The sequence below is a fragment of the Peromyscus californicus genome, unplaced genomic scaffold (genome assembly GCF_007827085.1).
Source record: "Peromyscus californicus insignis strain IS unplaced genomic scaffold, ASM782708v3 Scaffold_14__1_contigs__length_90479793_seg_2, whole genome shotgun sequence".
NCBI classification, from domain to species: Eukaryota; Metazoa; Chordata; class Mammalia; order Rodentia; family Cricetidae; genus Peromyscus; species Peromyscus californicus.
Genome location: NW_026294436.1, coordinates 54,672,118 through 54,693,680, shown reverse-complemented (window position 1 = coordinate 54,693,680; position 21,563 = coordinate 54,672,118). Strand labels below are relative to the sequence as shown.

General features: G+C 40.5%; 1 protein-coding gene across 1 annotated transcript in view; it reads left to right on the top strand.

Annotated features, from left to right (window-relative positions):
* The first annotated feature begins 315 nt into the window (after positions 1-315).
* Nuf2 (NUF2 component of NDC80 kinetochore complex) overlaps positions 316-21,563 on the top strand; it is a 36,079-nt gene continuing 14,831 nt past the window's right edge. Inside the window, exons 1-7 of the mRNA XM_052737524.1 lie at positions 316-509; positions 2,192-2,226; positions 6,658-6,794; positions 8,061-8,135; positions 9,084-9,160; positions 9,627-9,688; positions 20,701-20,798. Of these exons, the coding sequence (XP_052593484.1) occupies positions 6,672-6,794; positions 8,061-8,135; positions 9,084-9,160; positions 9,627-9,688; positions 20,701-20,798 (435 nt within the window). The 5' untranslated portion in view covers positions 316-509; positions 2,192-2,226; positions 6,658-6,671. The remainder of the gene's footprint in view (positions 510-2,191; positions 2,227-6,657; positions 6,795-8,060; positions 8,136-9,083; positions 9,161-9,626; positions 9,689-20,700; positions 20,799-21,563) is intronic.

Below are 21,563 nucleotides of genomic sequence, written 5' to 3'. Positions count from 1 at the left end.
GACCCCATCAACGCTTATCAGGCAGGGACATTGTTACTATTACAGCAGGCTTCTCTACAATGTTTTTGATTCAGTAGAGACAACACCTCCTTTACCCACTGTACTCTCAGAGCCTAAAAGAAGAACCCAGAAACCGTCTGCTCGCTAAACAGGACACCGGCCATAAAGTTCCGGAGGAAGTCACTGACAACCGAGTAAACACCGCCCGGAACCCCGCCCCCTAAGCAGCTGTGCTCCTCGGTCCAGCGGAGTCACAGTTCCGACTAGAAGCCAACTCCCTGAACAATGGTTCCGCCAGCCTGGGGCCAGGCTTGCCGCGCCGCACATCAAGCCCCACCCACCGTGGGTCTTCTGAGCCCTCCGGGCACCCGTCGCGGAGGAAGCGCGCTCTGCGGAAAGGGGCGGGCCTCGCACGCGAAGGCGGCTGGTTTGAAAAGTGACAACAGTTGGAGGCTTTTGGTTTGTTATTTCGCTTGTCTCCAGTCGTCTGAGAGCTGCTGCGACCGCAGGTGAGTGCGAGCGGCCGCCGGAGGAGCGGGAGGAGGCCTAGGCTCGGGGCGCCTGGGTTCGCTGACTTAAGCTTCTGTGTGCTGACTTGAGACAGGGTCTAAAGAATCCAAGTTGTCCTGGAACTCACCATGTTCCTGAGGCTTGTTTTGAACTCCTAATCCTATCGCTTCCAACTCCCGAATGCTGAAATTACAGGTGTGAGCCGCAAGAGTGGTATCAGTGGGACTTGTTTCGTGGTGAATGCTTGTCACCTTTTTCTAGGTATCCCCATTGCTCCATCTCTTGATTACACCCAGAATCATGAATCAGAAGGCGAAGATGTCATACTTAACCCAAAATCAGGGAGCTGAGTGTACATGGCTCTACTCGTGTGTAACAGTAGGCCCTCCCCACGATTTTCAGGAACTTTCTTATTTAATTCATTAAAATTGGGAGTTACTTGCTTAGTTTTGCATTGCCAAACCTAATATATAAAATTTAACAGCTGTTCCAGTGCATACTGTGCCTTGCATTGTAGTGTTGCAAATAAAGGAGAAAGAGGAGCCAGTAGCGGAAATCTGCCCTCTTTGAGCTAGCATGTCAGAGTCATTTTACTGTATATAAATTACTTTAGTCTGAGCTATGAACTCAAACTAAAGGCCTCCTCTCTCTCTCTCTCTCTCTCTCTCTCTCTCTCTCTCTCTCTCTCTCTCTCACACACACACACACACACACACACACACACACACACACACACACACACACTCATACTCGTGAATGAATTGGAACTGAAATTGCACTGTGAAAGACTGAGAATTCGGATATGAGAAGAGGTCATTATACCCACTAATTGCAGGTGTAAGCCTCTTGGTAGCTTTAGATTGGGAAACTGGTCGTCAGAAATTCCCAGACGGGTGTAATGAGGTGCAGAGATTTCCACGAAGGTGTAATGAGGCATTGGAAATTTAGGAGAAGTCTTGAAGGGATTCACTTGAACCAGAAAGAGCATTAGATTATTAAAGGTTTTAGAAACTTCAGTGGAAAAGATTGAAATCTGTGTGGTAGGTAAGCCGATTGTACATTTGTGAGGATTTGATGTTGTATAAGGATTAACTCCGGGGCAGTGTCCATCACATCAGCAGAAGGAGTGTGCGTGATAATAATCATGAAGATATTTTAGACTTACTGCCCTGTTAAAATCTCTAATCCAGGTGTAGGTTGCTTTAGCAAGTATCCTCTTTGTGATGGTTTTATGAACCGTTTCAAGAACCAGGACTGAGATGAGACGTATTGAATGCTTGTTTACTCTTTTCCCTCTGAAGGCTTCATCATGTTAATCCACGAAATAAACTGACCTCAGAATATTGGGGGTGGGGCAGGGACGGATGACAACCCAGAATCTAATGTGTGCCTAACACAAGGGAGGACTAGACTGGCTGATTATAAAGAGATTAGTCAGAGGATAGGAAGTGCCTGAGGATTTGGAACTGTGGCCGGAGCAGGTGCACAGTGAAGGGAGGCTCTCTTGTTCTACTGATGAAGTCTCTCCCATGTCATCGCCATCTGTACCTGGGCAGGGGTCAAAAACTGTCTTTTCTTGTGCGGAGATCTTTCCTCTGCAAAGAGGGAGCTGTACTGTGGAGAAGCCTCTGCCTGTGTCTACACATGTCTAATGTAAACATCCGTAAACTTCTTTCTACAGAAGGACCTTGCCGAGCCATTCCTGAGTCTGCAGAGGTCTGTAGTTTCTTGAAACACACCAAACTACTGTACCTGTGGTAGGATAATTTACTTTCCCGTACATTTATAATTTATACTGAAATAGCTAATGTGTGAAGGGTCCAAATCTAGATCTGAGATGATCCTATCTCTGAAACAAAAGCTTGCAATTATGAAATTCAGTAGTAGAAAATGAAAATAGCTTAAAGTTCAAATATTGATGTAAGAAGAGTGTGGGGGAAATCCAGGCTCACATAAGAGGGCCATGTTGAAGCTCTTAGCGTTTTTTCACTGGACTGTAAATGTATTTCTACATGAGTGCTACAGTTACCCACAATCAGTAGAGGTCATTCCTTGCTGTGTTAATACTCGGCCCTAGATTGACCGGATCTGGAGTGTTGAATTCATTTGGTATTATGTTTTAAGAAGATATTGACTATCTGTGGAAATAAGTCAATTAGGAAAGGCAGGCCCTTTTGTTTTAAGTTCCGGGCATGGTCAGATAGTTCTCAACATTGTGGAGATGGAGACAGGCAGACGTCTGGTGGTCAGTGTGGTGATATTTTATTTGCGCAGTCCAATAAAACTTATCTGGGGATCAGAGAACAGAGCCAGCCACCAAGTTAGACATAGATGTCAGGCATGGTGGCACACATCTTTAATCCTATCATTCGGGAGGCAGAGATGCCTCTGGATCTCTGTGAGTTCAAGAACAGAGCCCGGTGTGCTGGCACAGGCCTTTAATCCCAACACTTGAGATCTCATGTTTTTGCTTGGGAAGGACACATGCCTTTACTCCCAGGAAGTGATGGCAGGAAGCGGAAAGGTATATAAAGGCGTGACGGACGATCAGGAACTAGAGGCTTTTTAGCAGGAGTTCAGCTGAGATCCATTCCAGTGAGGACTCAGAGGCTTTCAGTCTGAGGAAACAAGGCAAGGCGAGGTTGACTGTGGCTTATTCTGTTTCTGTGATCTTTCAGTGTTCACCCCAATATCTGGCTCCGGGTATTTTTTTTGTTTTTTTGTTTTTTGTTTTTTTTATTAATAAGACCTTTTGAACTTCGTGTTACAGGTCAGTCAGTCTAGCCTACTTGGTGACTTCTAGGCCTGTGAGACCATATCTTTAAATAAATAAATAAATCCATATCTAAATAAATAAATAAATAAGGGGAATGGTATTTGAGAAACAAAATTAGAGATAGCCTCTGGTCCACGTGGACCTCCCCACACAAACATAGACCAGCACAAGGGAAGATTGTTTGGGTGGGAGTTCCACCTCACACAGCTTCAGAGCCCGCCAAACACTGCTCCTCCCCCAGAGAGGCTCAGGATGACCACCACAGGAGATATATAAGCAGCATCCACAGGGGATATATAAACAGACTCGTGGTTCTTCCATTCTCCTTCCCTTCTCCTCTCTGGGGCCAGGGAATCACCCAGGAGTGCTTTACCCATTAAACCTGGGCTTTTCCAGATTTGGTCTGATTCGGCTTGTTGCGAAAGCAGAGAGGGAGGCTTAAAACTTATCAAAGATATTGACAAAGTATTTCAGGAGTAATTTAAATAGGACAGTATAAGAGTGTGAAATGTACATTTTGTTGTTGTCCAAAGTTCTTGGTGTACAGATCCCCAAATCCTGGGAATGGTCATAGTGATAAGTGAACTTCTTTTGGTTTTTTGAGACAGGGTTTCTCTGTGTAGCTTTTCATCTTTCCTGGAACTCACTCTGTAGCCCAGGCTGGCCTCGAACTCACAGAGATCTGCCTGCCTCCCAAATGCTGGGATTAAAGGCATGTGCCACCACTGCCCGTCGATAAGTGAACTTTTATATGTTAATGGTTAGCTGTTGCCTGGCAGCCTCTGGTCCCTTGGGCATGGGGAGTGGGGGGGGGGGGGGGGGTGGGGAGTGGTTTACCAGAAAACTAAGGCAATCCTATGGGGTTAGGACATTCAGCCCCTGTCCCCTGATCCTGGGGAAGGGAGAGACTGGAAGTTGTTGGCATTGATAAAATTAGTCATACCTACATGATAAAACTTTTGTAGCATTTGATTTTGAGGAACTCTTGGGTAGCCAGACACTTTGTAGTTCCTAGAGGTTCTAAGTCCTTCCCTCCTCCTGGCCCTGGTTGTCTCTTCATCTGCTGTTCATCCCTCCTAATATCTTGTATTTCCTTCTGCCTGAGCCACTCTAGAGATGAATCCGACCCCAGGGGGGCGTGGTAGGAACTACAGTGTAGGGTAGGCTGCCGGAAGCATGAGTAAAACGGCCTGGGCTTGTGACCATCGTGTCCAAGGAGAACGGGGGTGGGGTGGGGTGGGGGACTCATCTGTGGGTTCTGATGTCATTGACCTGGAGGGAGTGTCAGAACTTAATGATGGGACGCCTAGTGACGGCCACTTCAGAATTATTACCTGCCTGATACTACTGCCAGAAACTACTCCATTTTAGGTACAAATCTGTACTGATTTTTGTTGGAGTAGGAAAATGTGTATTCTTCTCTCTCAAAAATGGTAAGGTTTCCAAAAATAGTCTCATAAAGGAGTGGCCACATGTAAGGAAGTAGTATTTAATCTTGTAGCAGAGAAGACTTAGAAGGGACATCACAGCTTTCTTCATATTTTTGAAAGCAATGTGTTGTTGGTTGTTTTTTTTTTTTTAACTTTTTTTGGGGGCTCACCACCCAACTCCCAAATAAATATACAGAGGCATTTTGTAAATTAGCCCCCCCCTACACTTTTGCCTCTGGGCTTTTCCCATTCTATTACTTCCGTAAATCTTACCCTTACTCCGTGGCTTGCTGGTTGTGTAGCTGGGTGGCTGGACCCTGGTGTCCTCCCCTCCTCTAGCTTCTTCTAGATCTCCCTTTCCAGATTTCTCCCTCTATATATTCTCTCTGCCTGCCAGCCCTGCCTATCCTTTCTCCTGCCTTGCTATTGGTCAGTTCTTTATTAGACCATCAGGTGTTTTAGACAGGCACAGTAACACAGCTTCACAGAGTTAAACAAATGCAACATAAACAGAAGTAACACAACTTAAAATAATATTCTACAATAGCAGTGTCCTGTAAATAGGGGTTAATGCATTCTATGCAGTTACAGTGTCTAAAAATAGGATCAGTAATGAGGTTACAGCAGCATTTCTCAGTGGTGTGGGGAAGTGTCTTCTACTTATTAGAGACACACTAGAGTAGAAGGAAATAGCCTTTAGAGTTCCTGGGGACTGTGATGTTGAGAGGGGGTCAGAATCAGGGCGCTATTTAACAACCATGTTTTAGGGTGGCATTCTCCTTTTATTGGGATGATAGGCAAGTTGTTGGAGCTTCTTTTTTAGCCATAATTGTTGTAAGAAACAGTGAGAGCCTAAAGTCGATTTCAAAACTTGTAAGCCATTTCAGTTCATTTGCGGAACTGAATACGTTCATTCTGGGTCTCTGCTCACTTTGGGAAGTGGTGGCCTTTTGGACAGACACCTCCACAGTGGAAGCCACCCAAAGCATTGGAGAGTATTTGGCAGAATGCCTGGCCTCTAGCTCTTGCATTCTTGTCTTGACAACTAAAAATATCTCCAAACGTTGCCAGTTGTGCTCTGGGATGTGTAAGGGAGACAGAATTATGACAAGTACTATTTTAAGAGGACACCAGTAGGAATAATCTATTATCTGCACACATTAGGACAAATGGGTTTTTGCTAGTTTATGTGTTTTAAGTTCTTGCTCTGGTGAAAAGGATTCCTGCCTTAAATTAAAGCCTCTCTTTCTGCTCTCCCTCTACGTCTTCCTTCCCCTCTGCCCCAGCTCTCACCCCTGCTTGCGTCTTAAATCTTATTAGCCATCTTCCTGTGTGTGTATTGAGTGGGATATCAAGTCAGAGTGCATTTTTATTTTCTGCCTTGTGTTAGCATTGCTTATATTTAGCTTCTGCTGCTGCTGCCTGTCTTGTGCTTCGAGAAGTAGTTCTCAGTATATTGTTAAATGCCCTGGCCCTCATGTGAAAAGAAGCCAACATGATTTTCCTACTGTGTGTCAACTCAAAGCCTCTATCCCTTATGGAATAGAATGTTAGAAAAATTAACAGGAAATGACTATTACTTTGTCATAAAAATTACTTTAGGATAAAACACCTTTCTTTCAGTGTGTGTTTGTATGTGTGTGTGAATAACATTCATCTTGTTTTGAGACAGGACAGAGTCAGTCTAGCCTTGAATTTTACTTGTAATTGTTACCTTGAATTTCTGATTCTCCTGCCTCTACCTCCTAGGTGTTGGGGGTCACCAGGATGCATTACCATGCCTGGCTTAAAATTCTTTACCTAATTCAGATATTTGATGATAGTACTACTGTGAACAGTTCATGCACAGCTTGTTCATTTTTCCCTAAGTACTAACTTGCAGATTATAAGGACTATTCATTGTGCATAGCTCTGATCTTTGTTTTTTCTTCTTTAAACTAGGAGGAGACCTCAGAATGGAGACCCTGTCGTTCCCCAGATACAATGTAACTGAGATTGTGGTTCATATTCGAAATAAAATACTAACGGGAGCTGATGGCAAAAACCTCTCTAAGAATGATCTCTATCCAAACCCAAAGGTGAAATGCACTTGTCTTTACATGGAGATCCTAATATTTATGAATAAAGTAAGCTACTGGGTCTGTAGTGTGGGAAGGAAGGCAAGTGCCCTCTTATTTGTTGTGGGCCAGTCATTTTTAATCTAGAGGAAAATCTCTCACCTGGTGTAATTTTAAAATAACATGAAGTTTATATGTGGGGCAACTTCTTCATCCCATTGGGAACCCAGTTCTTTAATACAGCTGTTTTCCTTAAAGAAAAAAAGGCTTTAAAACATAGGTATATTAAAGTATATTAAATTTTTTATATTACTGGAGTGGTGGTATGAGGGCATCATTTATTGGAGAGCTTGACAGGATTTATTCCAAGTGGTTTCCTACACACGCATGCTTAAAAGCAGTCTTCTTTGGAAGCGTGCAGATTAATTTTCTTACATTATGCCCCAGGCGGGAATTGACTTATTTTGACAGGTGTTATTCTTTATATGTTTGGTTATTAAATGCAAAAATGAGCTATTTATGTGTCGCAGCAAAATCCCAAAGTCTCCCTCCAGTTTCCTGTGTTGGCCTTGAAGTTATAATATGGGAAGGCTTCTTTTATCATACAGAATGCAAAATTGTTTATCTCAGTGCACTTGAGTCTTTGAAATGGAAAGAATGGCCAGAGTGAGTGATAGGCCTTTAAGGCAGTAATACAGCTTTAGGAAAACATTGCCACCTTTCCACCATAGTTCAGGCCTTTGTTCACCTAAGGAACTTGAATGCAGGGCGGACAGGTTCTCGGGCCAGCATTTGGGATCTACTGACTTAGAAAACAAGGGTTTTAAATCCTACTATTTCTCCATTTACTTTCATAGCCATTATTCCAAGTGTTGCAGCTAAACTGAAATCTGAGTTGACCTTCTATCCATAGCAGCAGGCTAGTCTAAGTGATCTTTCTTTAAAAAGTAAAAATCAAATCTTGAGTGGTCCAGCATTTCCTCATTCCTGACAGTTCAGGAAGACTCACCTGTCTACCCTGTCTGGGCTAGGTCAATTGATTGGGTTGGATTTGGATAGACCAACTCTCATTTATAAGTAACCAATTTCCTTGTTTATTCACTACATATGAACAAATTGGTATGTACCATAAGGTATCCAAAAATTTGGAGAAATTATGAGGTTTTTCGAGGGAAACGGGGTGATTTTTATCACCGTTTCTCTTTGCATTCATTGACTGCAGCATTTGATGGTGATGGTGGTAATGACACAGCTCTCTAAGCCACTGACTGTAGTTTTCTCTTGTAGCCTGAGGTCTTGCACACTATCTACATGAGAGCCTTACAGATAGTGTATGGGATCCGGCCGGAGCACTTCTACATGGTGAGTTAGGAGATAAAAATGTTTGTGTTTGTGTTTACAGCAGTTCTGCTCACAATGCACTCTGCCCAAAAGGATACAAAGTGTTTGACTTTATTTCCAACAAATCTAAAGGCTTACATAAAATTGCTCTCCCTTAGAGAAGACTTTTAGGTGTAATAAATAGTAGCTTACATGAGAATCTTTAGTAAGATGAAAACTAATGGAAGATCCAGTGACACCTGGAAATTACTGATTCTATGTAGTTTGTCCACAGATGTGTAGTTCTGGCTTCAGAGACTTTAATAAACAACTGCCAAGTCTTTAGAAAAACAAATGTTTTGTAGAAGATAGTAAGGTTGAAGCAGTTGAAATGAGGCAAACGATGTAGTTCTAGTCAGAAAGACCACTTCTCTTGACCATGTTTTGTGATGAAATTATCAAGGCATTTGTCTGAGGATCCATGAAGATGTAATGTCTGCGGGGTCTCATCAGGCTCTATAATTTTTACTGTTTTGATAACCCAGACTGTCCTTGAACTCATGATCTTCCTGTGTGCTTGCTTGTATTACAGACACTCTTAGCTTATGATTGGATGTTTTTAAAGATGTAAGATTTTTGCCATGTGTTTACTATGGAACTTTGCAAAGGTTTTGTTTCTTTACAAAATGAGGTGTCCCTCTAAAGTAGGGTTATAACAGTTAAGAGAACAACAAAGTCAAGTGCCTAGCTTAAGGTCTGATGTTATTTCTCTGCCCTTAAAAGTCTTCATTAAGTGCCCACTGGGAACTGAGCATCATATATTACTGTCAACTCTAGCCATGCATTAGGAGTTGTATTGTTTTCAGATTTAGTGGTAATGAATTAATATCATTTGATCATTTCCTGTGATTAAGATTTCTTAGAATTGAAGATTCCTCTCATTTCGTCTAATTGACTTGTGTCTTAGATTTCATGATTTATTTCATTCAGATGCCGGTGAACGTAGAAGTCATGTATCCACAACTAATGGAGGGCTTTTTACCAATCACAAATTTATACTCTCATCTGTGAGTAAAGGGTGATCTTTTTTTATCTACATTACATTAAATTGACTAATGGTATGATCTTTGTGAAAGAACAGCTTGCTCCCTTTATCTCCTGTGTGTTCAGAGTTCTCACATGCATTCAGTCTTTTCCTCTGGCACTCTTCAGGATGCTCTCACATGACATTCTAAGGTGCTCTAAGTCTGGAATTGTTTGGTAGCTTTGCGTTCTTAAAGAGTCTTAGAATCACCAAGAATATATGCTGTTTATTAGTCTAACTACCTTGATACTGCATGAATGTTGATGTAACATGCAGAGAAAACAACACTAATGCAATATAGAAGTAGATTTCAATGCCGCAGGACTGCACTGCAGTAGACTTTTGACCTGACTTGGCTCTTGAACACTGACAAATAGGTTGAAAGTAAGATGTTTGCATTCATGGTGTAGCACCTAACACCTTGCTCTTCACTGTTCTGCATCCTAAAGGGCCTCCTTTATGCCCATCTGCCGAGTGAATGACTTTGAGTTCTCTGATCTTCTGTATCCAAGTAAGTACATTTCCAATCATTTAATTCACCATTTTCCCTTTCGGCCAATAAGTGTAAAAGAAAACGATGGGAAAGATCTTTTAGAAAACTATTGCTTTTTTGTCCTGATAGATCTATAGAAGGCTGTTTTTTAAATTGATTTTTCTTAAAGCTTCGTATTTTTTAAATTTTCCTAAAATTTTGGAAGATAACTTTATTTCTGTGTTAATATCACTCTGCCACACATGATGGATGCTCCTAAAACTCCCTGGACTTTGTATAAGAAATGTGGCAAGCACCAACCCCATTAAGTGACACAGTACAAGAAGGGCAGAGATTGTCTGCCTGCCTTGGGAGGTGGGTTATGGTGAGAAACAGTGCATATGGTGGGCAGAGCAGGCCCATTTCCCTCAGAAGGCTAAAAACTACAAAGACGGTTGAGCTGAGGCTTGCGGGTGCTGAGCCCAGCTGCAGGTCTAAGAGGATGCTGGTGATGAAGACATGTAAGAAAAAGGGCCAGGTGATCCAGTTGTGAGCTCATTTTGTTATGAAGGCAATGCAATCATGAGGTTACATTTAAAAATTGGGAGTCCAGATACAAATGATGTGCGGGTGTGATGTTGCATAGTGAGTTAATCTGGCCAAAGTTATGAAATTAGCAATTACATTTTATCCATGAGAAGCTTGTATTGTAGCACTGATACTACACTGCTGTAACCGTGCATAACATTTCCACGGCCCACAGAAGCGTCTTGTTATTTGCAGTCAGTTCCCTGTGGCCACCATTCTCTGACAGCACCGACGTGTTTCTTTCACTTTGCCTTTGCATCAGCTTTAAAGTGACGGAGTCATAGCAGAGCACAGTCATGTCTGTCTGGCTTCTTTGAACAGTGCTTTTGACGTTTGTGCATATTAACCGAATTTATTAGTCCTTTGTTTCTTTTGCCTTTGCAGTATTCTCATGTAAGTGTATGGCAGTTTGTCCATCCATCTACCAATTAGTAGGCATTTGAATTGTTTCTAATGTTTGGCCATTATTGGCAAAGCAGCTGTGAATATTCATATTTATAAGTGTGTGGATGTGATTTCATTTCTCTGTATAAATACTGAAGAGTAGAAAATCTAGCCTGTGTGATAAGTGCATGTCTCGCTTTTTAAGAAGTTACCAAACTTTTCCAAAGTGGCTGCATCCCATTGGCAATATACAATAGTTTCCATTGTGCCGTATCCCCCGTGGTTTGAGTAGTATATGTTTTTAATTTTCACCATTCGCTGGGTATGTAGTGGTTTTAGTTTACTTTTCCTTGATGACTAATAAAACTGAGCATATTTTCATACGCTTATTTACAGTGATATGTCGTCTTTATGGTGATATGTCATCCTTGACAAAGTTCTTTTCAAATCATTAGTCTATTTTTTAAATTTAAAAAAATATGTGTATGGGTATTTTGCTTGCATGTATTCCTGTGTACTGCATGTGTACATTGCCCACAGAGTTCAGAGGAGGGTGTCAGAATCTTTGGAACTGGACTTACAGGTGGTTGTGAGGTGCCATGTGGGTGCTGGGAATCAAACCTGAGTCATCTGGAAGAGCAGCACTCTTAACCTCTGAGCATCCGTCCAGCGCCTTGTCTATTTATCTTATAGACACTTCAGATAAATTATCAGCTGATTTCAAATAAATTATCAGCTGATTACGCAGGTCTTTTCTGCTACTCTGTTATTTGCCTTTTCAGTTATATAGTTATGCAAAATTTCAGTTTTGAACATTTTAATTGATTTTTAAAGAATAAATTTGTATGTCGTTCTGAGAAATCTTAGCTTAATCGAAGTTGCTGAGATTTGCCTCTGAGTGCTTGGTGGGTGTTGTCTTGCTTGTTTAATGTTTTGATTGTTATATATGGTGTGAGTCACTGTTCCTGTTTCCCCTTTTGTATGTGAGTGTTACTAATCTTGCACTACTTGTAGAAACATTACCCTTTCCCTGTTAAATTGCTTTGATACTTTTTATAAAAAAAAAAAATCAATGCACATACTCTGCATACCTATTAAGACTGACAACACTCCAAAATCCAGCAGTCTGAAGTGTTGAGAAGGACTCGGGGTGGCAGGCTCCTGAGTTCTTTGCTACCGCAGTGCACAGAGGCATGGCCGCTTTGGCAGTTTCTAACAAAATGAAACTTGTTCTTACCGTATGATCCAGTAGTTGGGCTTCTTGGTATCTACGCAAAGGAATTCAAACTGCGTTGACATACAATCACATACAGAGAAGCTGGTAGCAGCTTTGTTCACAGTTTCTAACTGGCAGACACCATCCTGTCTTTCAATGGGTCAGTAAATAAACTACATCCAGGCAGTGGAATGTTATTTAGTGCTAAGTGGCAATGAGCTCTCAACCTGTGAGAAAACATGGAGGAACCGTAAGTGTGTATTATCAATAAAAGGAGCCAATCTGAAAAGGCTATATAGCTATATGACATGTAAAAGACAAAACACTGGAGACAGAAAGAGAGAAAAAAAATGGGTGATTGTGAGGCTCAGTGGAGAAAGAGGAGCAGTTAGCTAGAACACAAGCTTTTTAGGCCAACGAAGCTTCTGTGTGTTACTACAGTGGTAGTACGTGTATGCCATCCTGCAGTCACAACCCACAGACAATACAATGGCAGCTAGCACATCTAAGTACGGAGTGATAATGATGCCTCATTCCTAACAAAAATGCCACTGATGCCGATGGCAGAGAAAGACTAATGGAAGGCCTCTGGAGAACTACCTAATCCCTACTCAGATTTTGCCATGAGTGGAAAGCTTGTGAAAAATGAAGATGTATGTGAGACATCAATTGACCCCATTTCTGGGATGCTATTCTCTAGGCTCTGGCGTCATTCTGTATGGATATCCGGTTTCCTGGCACCATTCATCTAGATGTTTGTCTTTACAGCAAGTATACTTGAAGTCAGGCACGAGTTCCTGCAGCCACATTTTCTTCACTCACTCATCTGTTGATGTGCATGTAGACTGGCTCTTTATTTCGGATGTGTGAGCTGGGCAGCTGGAGCCCCGTGCTGTTTACTTTTTGTTCAGTTCCCTGTAGATGTAATCAACGGTCTTATAAAATAAGAAACACAGAGCCAATTCAGAGAAGAAAGCCAAGAGGTCAGAGCTAAGAGCCTCACCCTTCCTGATTCAGGGATCCTCTCCAGCCAAGAGAGCTCTCCGAAAAAGACCTACTTCCTGTGTGTCTGTCTTTAAAGTCTTCCTGTTCTGCCTTCTCATTGGTTGTAAACCCAAACATGTGACTGCCTCGTCACTGCCTGAATGTACCGCCCTCCAGGTCCTTAAAGGCGTGCGCCACCGCCGCCATGCACTTGCTATGACTCTAATAGCTCTGACCCCCAGACAACTTTATTTATTAACATACAATTAAAATCACATTTCAGTACAAGTAAAATACCACCACATTTCCCCTTTTCTATTTTAATAAAAAGGAAAAAAAAGAAAAAGGTTATAACTAACAAAAGAAAAACTATATACAAAAGTACAATGACTATATACAATATATACAAGTAATAAATGTCTAAACAATGTCTAGTCCATTTGTATTTGACAAATTCAGAGAAAATAATTTCATTATCTATCCTATTTTGTTAAGTCCAAAATGTATCTAATTCACTTTCTATCCTAATTAATCTTCAACTATAACTAACTAACCTTCAACTATAAAGAAAATTCAAAGTTAATAGAGCATTATGCAGTCTGTTTCTGGGGGTTTTTGTTACCCCTTTCTGTTTATTTAGCATATCCTTTAGAGTTCTGTTTGATCTTCCTATAACTGCTTGACCTGTAGGATTATGTGGTATGCCTGTAATATGCTTTATATTGTAATAACCAAAAAACTGTTTCATTTTAACAGAGACATATGATGGAGCATTATCAGTTTTGATTTGTGCAGGTATACCCATGATGGCCATAACTTCGAGCAAATGAGTGATTACAGAATCAGCTTTTTCAGAACTCAAAGCAGTTGCCCACTGAAATCCTGAATAAGTATCGATAGTGTGGTGTACATATTTCAGTTTTCCAAATTCTGCAAAGCGAAACACGTCCATCTGCCAGATTTCATTCCTTTGAGTACCTTTTGGGTTACATCCAGCTGGTAATGGCGTTTGATTGTAGAAGGAACAAGTAGGACATTTCTTTACTATTTCTTTGGCTTGTTGCCAGGTTATGGAAAAATCCTTTTTTAAACCTTTACTATTGACATGATGTTTTTTATGAAATTCTGAGGCCTCCAGCACATTTCCTATCAATAATTTATCAATCTCATCATTGCCTTGTGCTAGAGGGCCTGGCAGACCAGTATGGGATCGAATGTGAGTTATATATAAAGGATGACTCCTTTTCCTGATTGTATCTTGTAATTGAATAAATAGTGAAGTTAATTCTGAAGCATCAGGGATAAATTCTGCAGTTTCAATATGTAATACTACTCTTTCAGCATACTGAGAGTCAGTTACTATGTTGAGAGGTTCTGAAAAATCCATTAATACCAACAGAATAGCATACAATTCTGATTTTTGAACTGAATTATAAGGACTTTGAACCACTTTACTTAAATTTTCTGATTTGTAACCTGCCTTTCCTTGCTTGTTGGCATCTGTATAAAATGTACGAACTCCAGATATGGGTTTTTCCCGTACAATTCGAGGCAAGATCCAATCAGCTCTCTTTATAAGATCAATTCTATCGCTTTTGGGATATTTGCTGTTAATTTCTCCCAAAAAATTACTGCAAGCTCTTTGCCAAGGTTCACTTTCTGTCCATAATTTTTCAATATCCTCCTTAGTTAAAGGTACGACAATTTCTGCTGGGTCTATTCCTGCTAATTGACGAAGTCTCAATTTTCCTTTCCAAATCAAGTCAGAGATTTTTTCCACATAAGTTTTTAATTTTTTATTTGGTTTATTTGGTAAAAATATCCATTCTAATATAATATCTTCCCTCTGCATTAATATTCCTGTAGGAGAATGTCTAGAAGGTAAAATAACCAAAATGCAATCCAGCTTTGGATCAATACGATCCACGTGTCCTTCATGTACTTTCTTTTCTACCAAGGCCAATTCTTTCTCAGCTTCAGGTGATAATTCTCTTGGACTATTTAAGTCCTTGTCACCTTCTAAGGTTTTGAACAAATTATGCAGTTCATCATTTTTTACCCCAATAATAGTTCTTAGATGAGAAATATCTCCAAATAATCTTTGAAAGTCATTAAGAGTCTGTAGTCGATCTCTCCTAATTTGCACCTTTTGGGGTCTAATTTTTTGTAGCTCTATTTTATATCCTAAGTAATTAATAGAATCTCCTCTTTGTATCTTTTCAGGAGCAATTTGTAATCCCCAGCAAGGCAAAATTTTCTTTACTTCTTCAAACATTCTTTCTAAAGTATCTGCATTTGAGTCAGCTAGTAAAATATCATCCATGTAATGATAAATTATAGATTTAGGAAATTTTTTACGTATCACTTCCAATGGTTGTTGTACAAAATATTGGCACAGAGTTGGGCTGTTCAACATTCCCTGTGGGAGGACTCTCCATTGAAATCTTTTAACCGGTTGAGAATTATTGTAAGTAGGCACTGTGAAAGCAAATCTTTCTCTGTCTTTTTCTTGTAAGGGTATTGAAAAGAAACAGTCTTTTAAATCAATAACTATGAGAGGCCATCCTTTTGGTAACAGAGTAGGCAAAGGAATTCCAGATTGTAGAGAGCCCATTGGCTGAATTACTTTGTTAATTGCTCTAAGGTCTGTTACCATTCTCCATTTACCAGATTTCTTCTTAATAACAAATACAGGAGAATTCCAAGGGCTGGTTGATTCTTCAATATGCTGAGCATTTAACTGTTCTTCTACCAGCTCTTCTAAAGCCTGGAGTTTCTCTGTTGTTAAAGGCCATTGCTGGACCCATACAGGCTTGTCTGTTAACCATTTTAAAGGTAGAGCTGTTGATGTCTTTGGAAGATCATCAGTTGTTGTGCCCTGTTCCTGTATAATATGGATGGCTGGTGACCACTCAGAATAATGCCTTCTAATATTTCTCTCAGAAACATGTGCTAGTTTATGATTTGTTTCTGAGATTGGAGGGATGTTAATCTGAGTATTCCATTGTTGTAACAAGTCTCGACCCCACAGGTTCATAGCTATGTTAGCCACATATGGTTTTAATTTTCCTCTCTGTCCTTCTGGACCTATACATTCGAGCCATCTTGCACTCTGTTTCACCTGAGATAATGTCCCAATTCCTAACAGTTGAATGTTTACCTCCTGAAGAGGCCAAGTTGGATGCCAAAATTCCGGTGCAATTATGGTAACGTCCGCACCTGTGTCTACCAGACCAGACAACAAAACACCATTTATTTTTATGGATAATTTTGGTCTTTGTTCATTAATAGAAGTTTGCCAAAAAATTTTCTTTATGTTTTCTCCTGAATTTTCTATTCTCTCTGTTTCATCATCCTGACCAGCATGACTTATTCCAATAGGCATTTGGTTATTTAATTGCTCTGAGTAGGAGTTTCCTCTACGACTGCAGGAAAGGTTTGAACTGGATTTGCTATTGGGGCCTGCATGAGGCCCCTCTGGGAGTTTCCCGAAGACTGAGGCAAAGGATTACCCTGTCTGTCCCTTGTTGATCTACATTCGTTGGTCCAGTGTTTTCCCTTACCACACCTTCTGCATACTCCAGAAGGAAGGGGCAGTCTGTTGCCATTGTTCCTTGAAGAAACATTGTTTCTAGGAATGACCTGTTTACAGTCCCTTTTCAAATGTCCTTGCTTTCCACATCCAAAACATCTAACATTCCTCAAACCTCTTGAAATTGCTTCTCCTACCCACGTATCATCATGCTCATGAGCTTCAACATTAACCGTGTCTCTAATCCAATCTTCCAAAGGTGCAGATCTTGCCTTTAATGGCCTGATTATTGTTTTGCATGCGGCATTCGCATTCTCAAAGGCCAAAGTTTCAATTATTATCTTACTAGCTTCTGAATCCGGGACCATTCTCTTTACTGCTGAAGCCAGTCTTTGTAAAAAAATCTGTGAAAGATTCTTTTGGGCCTTGTACAACCTTTGTAAATGACTCAGTTTTTTTTCCTGGTTCCTCAACTCTGTCCCATGCATTCAAGGCTGCTGTTCGACATAAAATTAGGGTTTGGACATCATATAATCATTGTGCTTGTGCTGAAGCATATTGACCTTCTCCAATAAGCTGATCCTGGCAGACTTGTATTCCTTTATCCCTCCACTGTTTTTCTATGTTTTTAGCTTCATCCTTGAACCAAGTTAGCCACTGAAACCTTTGACTGGGTTCAAGAACAGCTTGTGCCAGCTCCCGCCAATCCTGTGGTACAATCCTATTATATGTTGACCAAGAGTTTAACATTTGCTTTACATACGGGGAATGCATGCCATAAGATACTATTGCCTCCTTAAACCTTCGTAAATCTAACATTTCAATTGGAGCCCAAATATTTTGTGTAGTCATTTGATCAGGCAACTGCTGTATGGTTACTGGACAAACTAAGGGTGACTGTGTGAACACAGGCTTTCTTTCTGTAACCCTATGATCCAATCTTGAAGCAACTTCACTGTTAGTTTCTTCTGTCTGAGTTTTTACAGGTTTATCAAGTTTTTCTAAAGCTGTCATCCTGGCACTTAAATTGATTATCTTTTTAAATTGTAAAATGAGAATAAGCATAGTAATAAAAAGCATAATTCGGTCAACATTAATCTTCTCATATAGCTGTTCCATCGTCAGACTGTCTAAAATTGCAAACAAAGCCCAATTTTCTTCCAATGAACACAGAAAACCCATTTTTTTTAAATGTGGAAAAAATTTCTCTTTTAAATAGTGTCCTTTAAAATATTCGATATGTTAAATGACTTACCAAGTCCTCGTAGAACAGTACCAATCCAAGGGAATTTCAAAACAGCCTCCTAGTGTCCGAGGTGTGAATCCAGAGAGAGAGAGAGAGAGAGAGAGAGAGAGAGAGAGAGAGAGAAAACACGCAAGAACCGTAGCCACAAGTTCTGCCTAAGAACTTGAATCCAGCCACGTGTTCCCGCTTGAGCCTAGTCAAGCCTTGGCTCTGGCTACCTTAAGCTCCAACCACGTGTGTTGGCTTTACAGGCAGGGGCCCTGTTCGGCAGGGCAGGCCTGAATTGTCTGTAGCACCGGCTTTAAGCAAGTAGCTCAAAGTTAGTCCGGCCTGAGGCCAAGCCGACCTGGGCCCGGGCTAGGGAGCCGGCTGCCCTGGCGGAAAACAGGACCTGCCGGCCGCCCTGGCGGGAGACCAGACCTGCCGGCCGCCCTGGCGGGAGACCGGACCTGCCGCCAAGCCAAGTTAAGCGGTTTTTAATGGATTCTTGTCACGTTGGGCGCCAAATGTAGATGTAATCAACGGTCTTATAAAATAAGAAACACAGAGCCAATTCAGAGAAGAAAGCCAAGAGGTCAGAGCTAAGAGCCTCACCCTTCCTGATTCAGGGATCCTCTCCAGCCAAGAGAGCTCTCCGAAAAAGACCTACTTCCTGTGTGTCTGTCTTTAAAGTCTTCCTGTTCTGCCTTCTCATTGGTTGTAAACCCAAACATGTGACTGCCTCGTCACTGCCTGAATGTACCGCCCTCCAGGTCCTTAAAGGCGTGCGCCACCGCCGCCATGCACTTGCTATGACTCTAATAGCTCTGACCCCCAGACAACTTTATTTATTAACATACAATTAAAATCACATTTCAGTACAAGTAAAATACCACCACAGTTCCCCTTTTTTCTTTTTCTTTTTTTGTTCAAGACAGGGTTTCTCTGTATAGTTTTGGAGCCTATACTGGAACTCACTCTGTAGACCAGGCTGGCCTCGAACTCACAGAGATCCGCCTGTCGTAATCTAGTCTTTGTTATCCTGACTCTTGTTACTCACTGCAGCACGTCATACCAGGAGGACACAGTGTCATAATCTGCCAGTGTCCTGGAAGTCCTATGATGTATTACTTTAATAGCATGCACAGGTTCCAAGTCTGGGGACCTGCATGTGCATCCACATGGCCTGCAGTGTTTGTTGCACAGCACGCATTTGCATTTCCTCACTGGGTAGAGCAATCCACGAGTTTGGACCAGTTGGTTTTAATGTTCTTTCAGATTTTCTTTCAGTTGTTGTGTTGAATGATTAAGACAGATATTGAAATCTTTTGTGAGTTTATTCTTTTCATCCTCACTGCCTTTTAATTGGAGTATTTAGCTCATTTGTATTTAATGTAATAACAAATTATAATAAATTTATTATATAATAAATATGATCAGGCTTAAATTTACCTTTAATCTTTTTTTCTTCCTTATAATATTTATGTATTTCCATATTCTCCATTTCTTGTCTCATTTTGGCAACTGGATTTTTAAAAAATAGCTTTTAAAAGATTTATTTATGTGTATTGGTGTGTGTTTTGCCTTTATGTATGATGTGTACCAAGTACATGCCTAGTGCCTGTGGAGGCCAGAAGTTGTTGGATCCCTGGAGCTGGGATTACACGTGGTTGTGAGTAGCATATGGGTATACTGGGAGCCAAACTTAGGTCCTCTGCAAGAGCAGCAAGTGTCCTTGGCTCCTGAGCCATCTGTTGGGCTCCTTGTTTTGTTGTTTATATAGACAATGTCTTACTATATAGCCTAGAAATTAAAATCCTCTGGTCTAGGTACCATGAGTGTTGGATTCCTGGCTTGTCCTGACATGCCTGCTTCACCTTCAGTTTTAAAAGCTAATTTTCTTAGTTATTGAATTCTAAGTTGATAGTGTTTCCAGTGCTTTAAAGGCATGCTGATGCTGTTGAAGACAGTATTTACAGAGAAGACCAATAACAAACTTTTGAAGATACAGGAAAGAAAAAGATTTATTGCTGCATTATATTCTGGATTCCCTTGTTCCTGATAAGCAAATCCACTCTTATCTTTATTCCATTTAATGTGTCTGTTTTATTTTCTTGTCTTTGCTTTTCAACTTTATTACTACTTAGCTACTTGAATGTATTGTGGGGTTCTGGGGAATTTTTGTTGTTTTGATTTCCAGTTTAGACTTATTCACTGTTTATAGTTTTCATAAGATTTGGACCTTACTCTCCTGTTAGGCGAAAAGTAGCTTTTGTTCTTCCTTTCTGTGGAATTTCATCACAGACGTGGGATGCTGTCTGTCCTGCCTCTGCTCATAGGTGGCGGCGGCTGCTCTCCTGTGGCCTTCATCTCAGGAGCTTCTATGGCCATGTCTTCTGCTCCACTAACTTTCATCTCTAGGTCAAACTAACGTGCTTTGCTAATCCGTTCCGGCACAATTCTTAGTTCAGATACCTTCTGTTTCATGTCTTAGATTTGGAGTTGGGTATGTTTAGGAACGGTCTCTTATCTTCTTCATAAGACTTTGTTCTTGAACAAATGAGACATTTTCGTGACCCATTTTTGCTGTATTTGTCATTGGCGCAGTTTCAAGGTATTTTGTTATTTTTTTTTCTTTTTATAGATTGATTATATTTCTGGTTTTGCTTTTTGGGTTTTTTTAGGTTACAAATTGTATGCCATCTTATGCCATACTGATGCTTTCGTTTATCACTTTATTTCTGGTTCTTCTTTTAGCCTAGTTGTTTCTTGTGTCCACATACTGGTTGATTAGAACCAGCTTCTTTAAGGACCTCCAGAACCCTTTAACTCTCCACAGCCTCTGTCCTGAAGTTCTTAGTCTCACCAATTCTAGTTGCTCTGGCCTCTCCAACTCCCAAACCTTATCTTCTTGCCTCTATAAGACCCATGCATTCTCTGTTAAGGGCAAATGCTCTCCTCCTTTGTAAACACAAAGGTAATTGCAGTCTAAGTTAAAACAGATGTTTTGCACCTCATTAAAGGCTAAGTTTTACATGCTGTGAGCCAAGTCATATGGTGAAAAATGATACGTTTTTGCGTTCTGTTGTTTCAACGGATTAGAGTGTTGTTTTCTATTTTAGAAGGCAAACGGACAATGCGGTTTTTGAGTGCCATTATCAACTTTATTCACTTCAGAGAAGCATGCCAGGAGACGTATGCAGAATTTCTTTTGGAAAATGTAAGATTTAAGTATGTTTGTTAGATATGTACACATCAGATCAGCAATCTCATGTTTGAATTATTAATCTGCTTTGAAATTTTGTCACAGGTCCAGTTCTTGGATCATTGTTAGAATTAAATTTGGTTTTATATTTATACAAAGTTTAGCTTTGGGATGATATTTTGAAATGATATATTCTTGATAACAAAGAAGATAGAGTTTTACTTTAATGTTGTAGTTGAGACATTACTCCCTATGTTAAAAAATTGTTTTTTTTCTTGACGTTTGCGAAGATGCATAGTGTTCTTCAAATAACTGAGATATTTGAAATACGTTTGCTTTTTAAGCAAGGCCAAGTTGGACTGTCTATTTTAGTCTTCCTGCCTAGCCTTCAACACCATCACTTTAACAGACGGGTGTTTTTTTCATTGCACAACTGATATCCTTTGTGAAGATTATGGACTATTATTGGGGGATTCATTCCCATTGCTTGTAGTGTGCAAGTGCTGGACTCTTAGTACCAGGGTAACATAAAACACTTAGATTTGAGATTCAGCTACATGAAACTGGATAAAAACTTCTTAGTTCAAGTCAAGGTAAGCTTACATTCCTGAATCTGAAGACTCTCCAAAGCATGCATACACTCGATTGCACATACACTCACACACTTTTGTTTGCCCGTTCACTCTTATTTTTTAAAGACACACAACACAGACATTTCATTTTTAAGGAACCTGAATGACTGCCCTTCCTGGCATTGCCTGTGTTGGGATGGGTATCGTG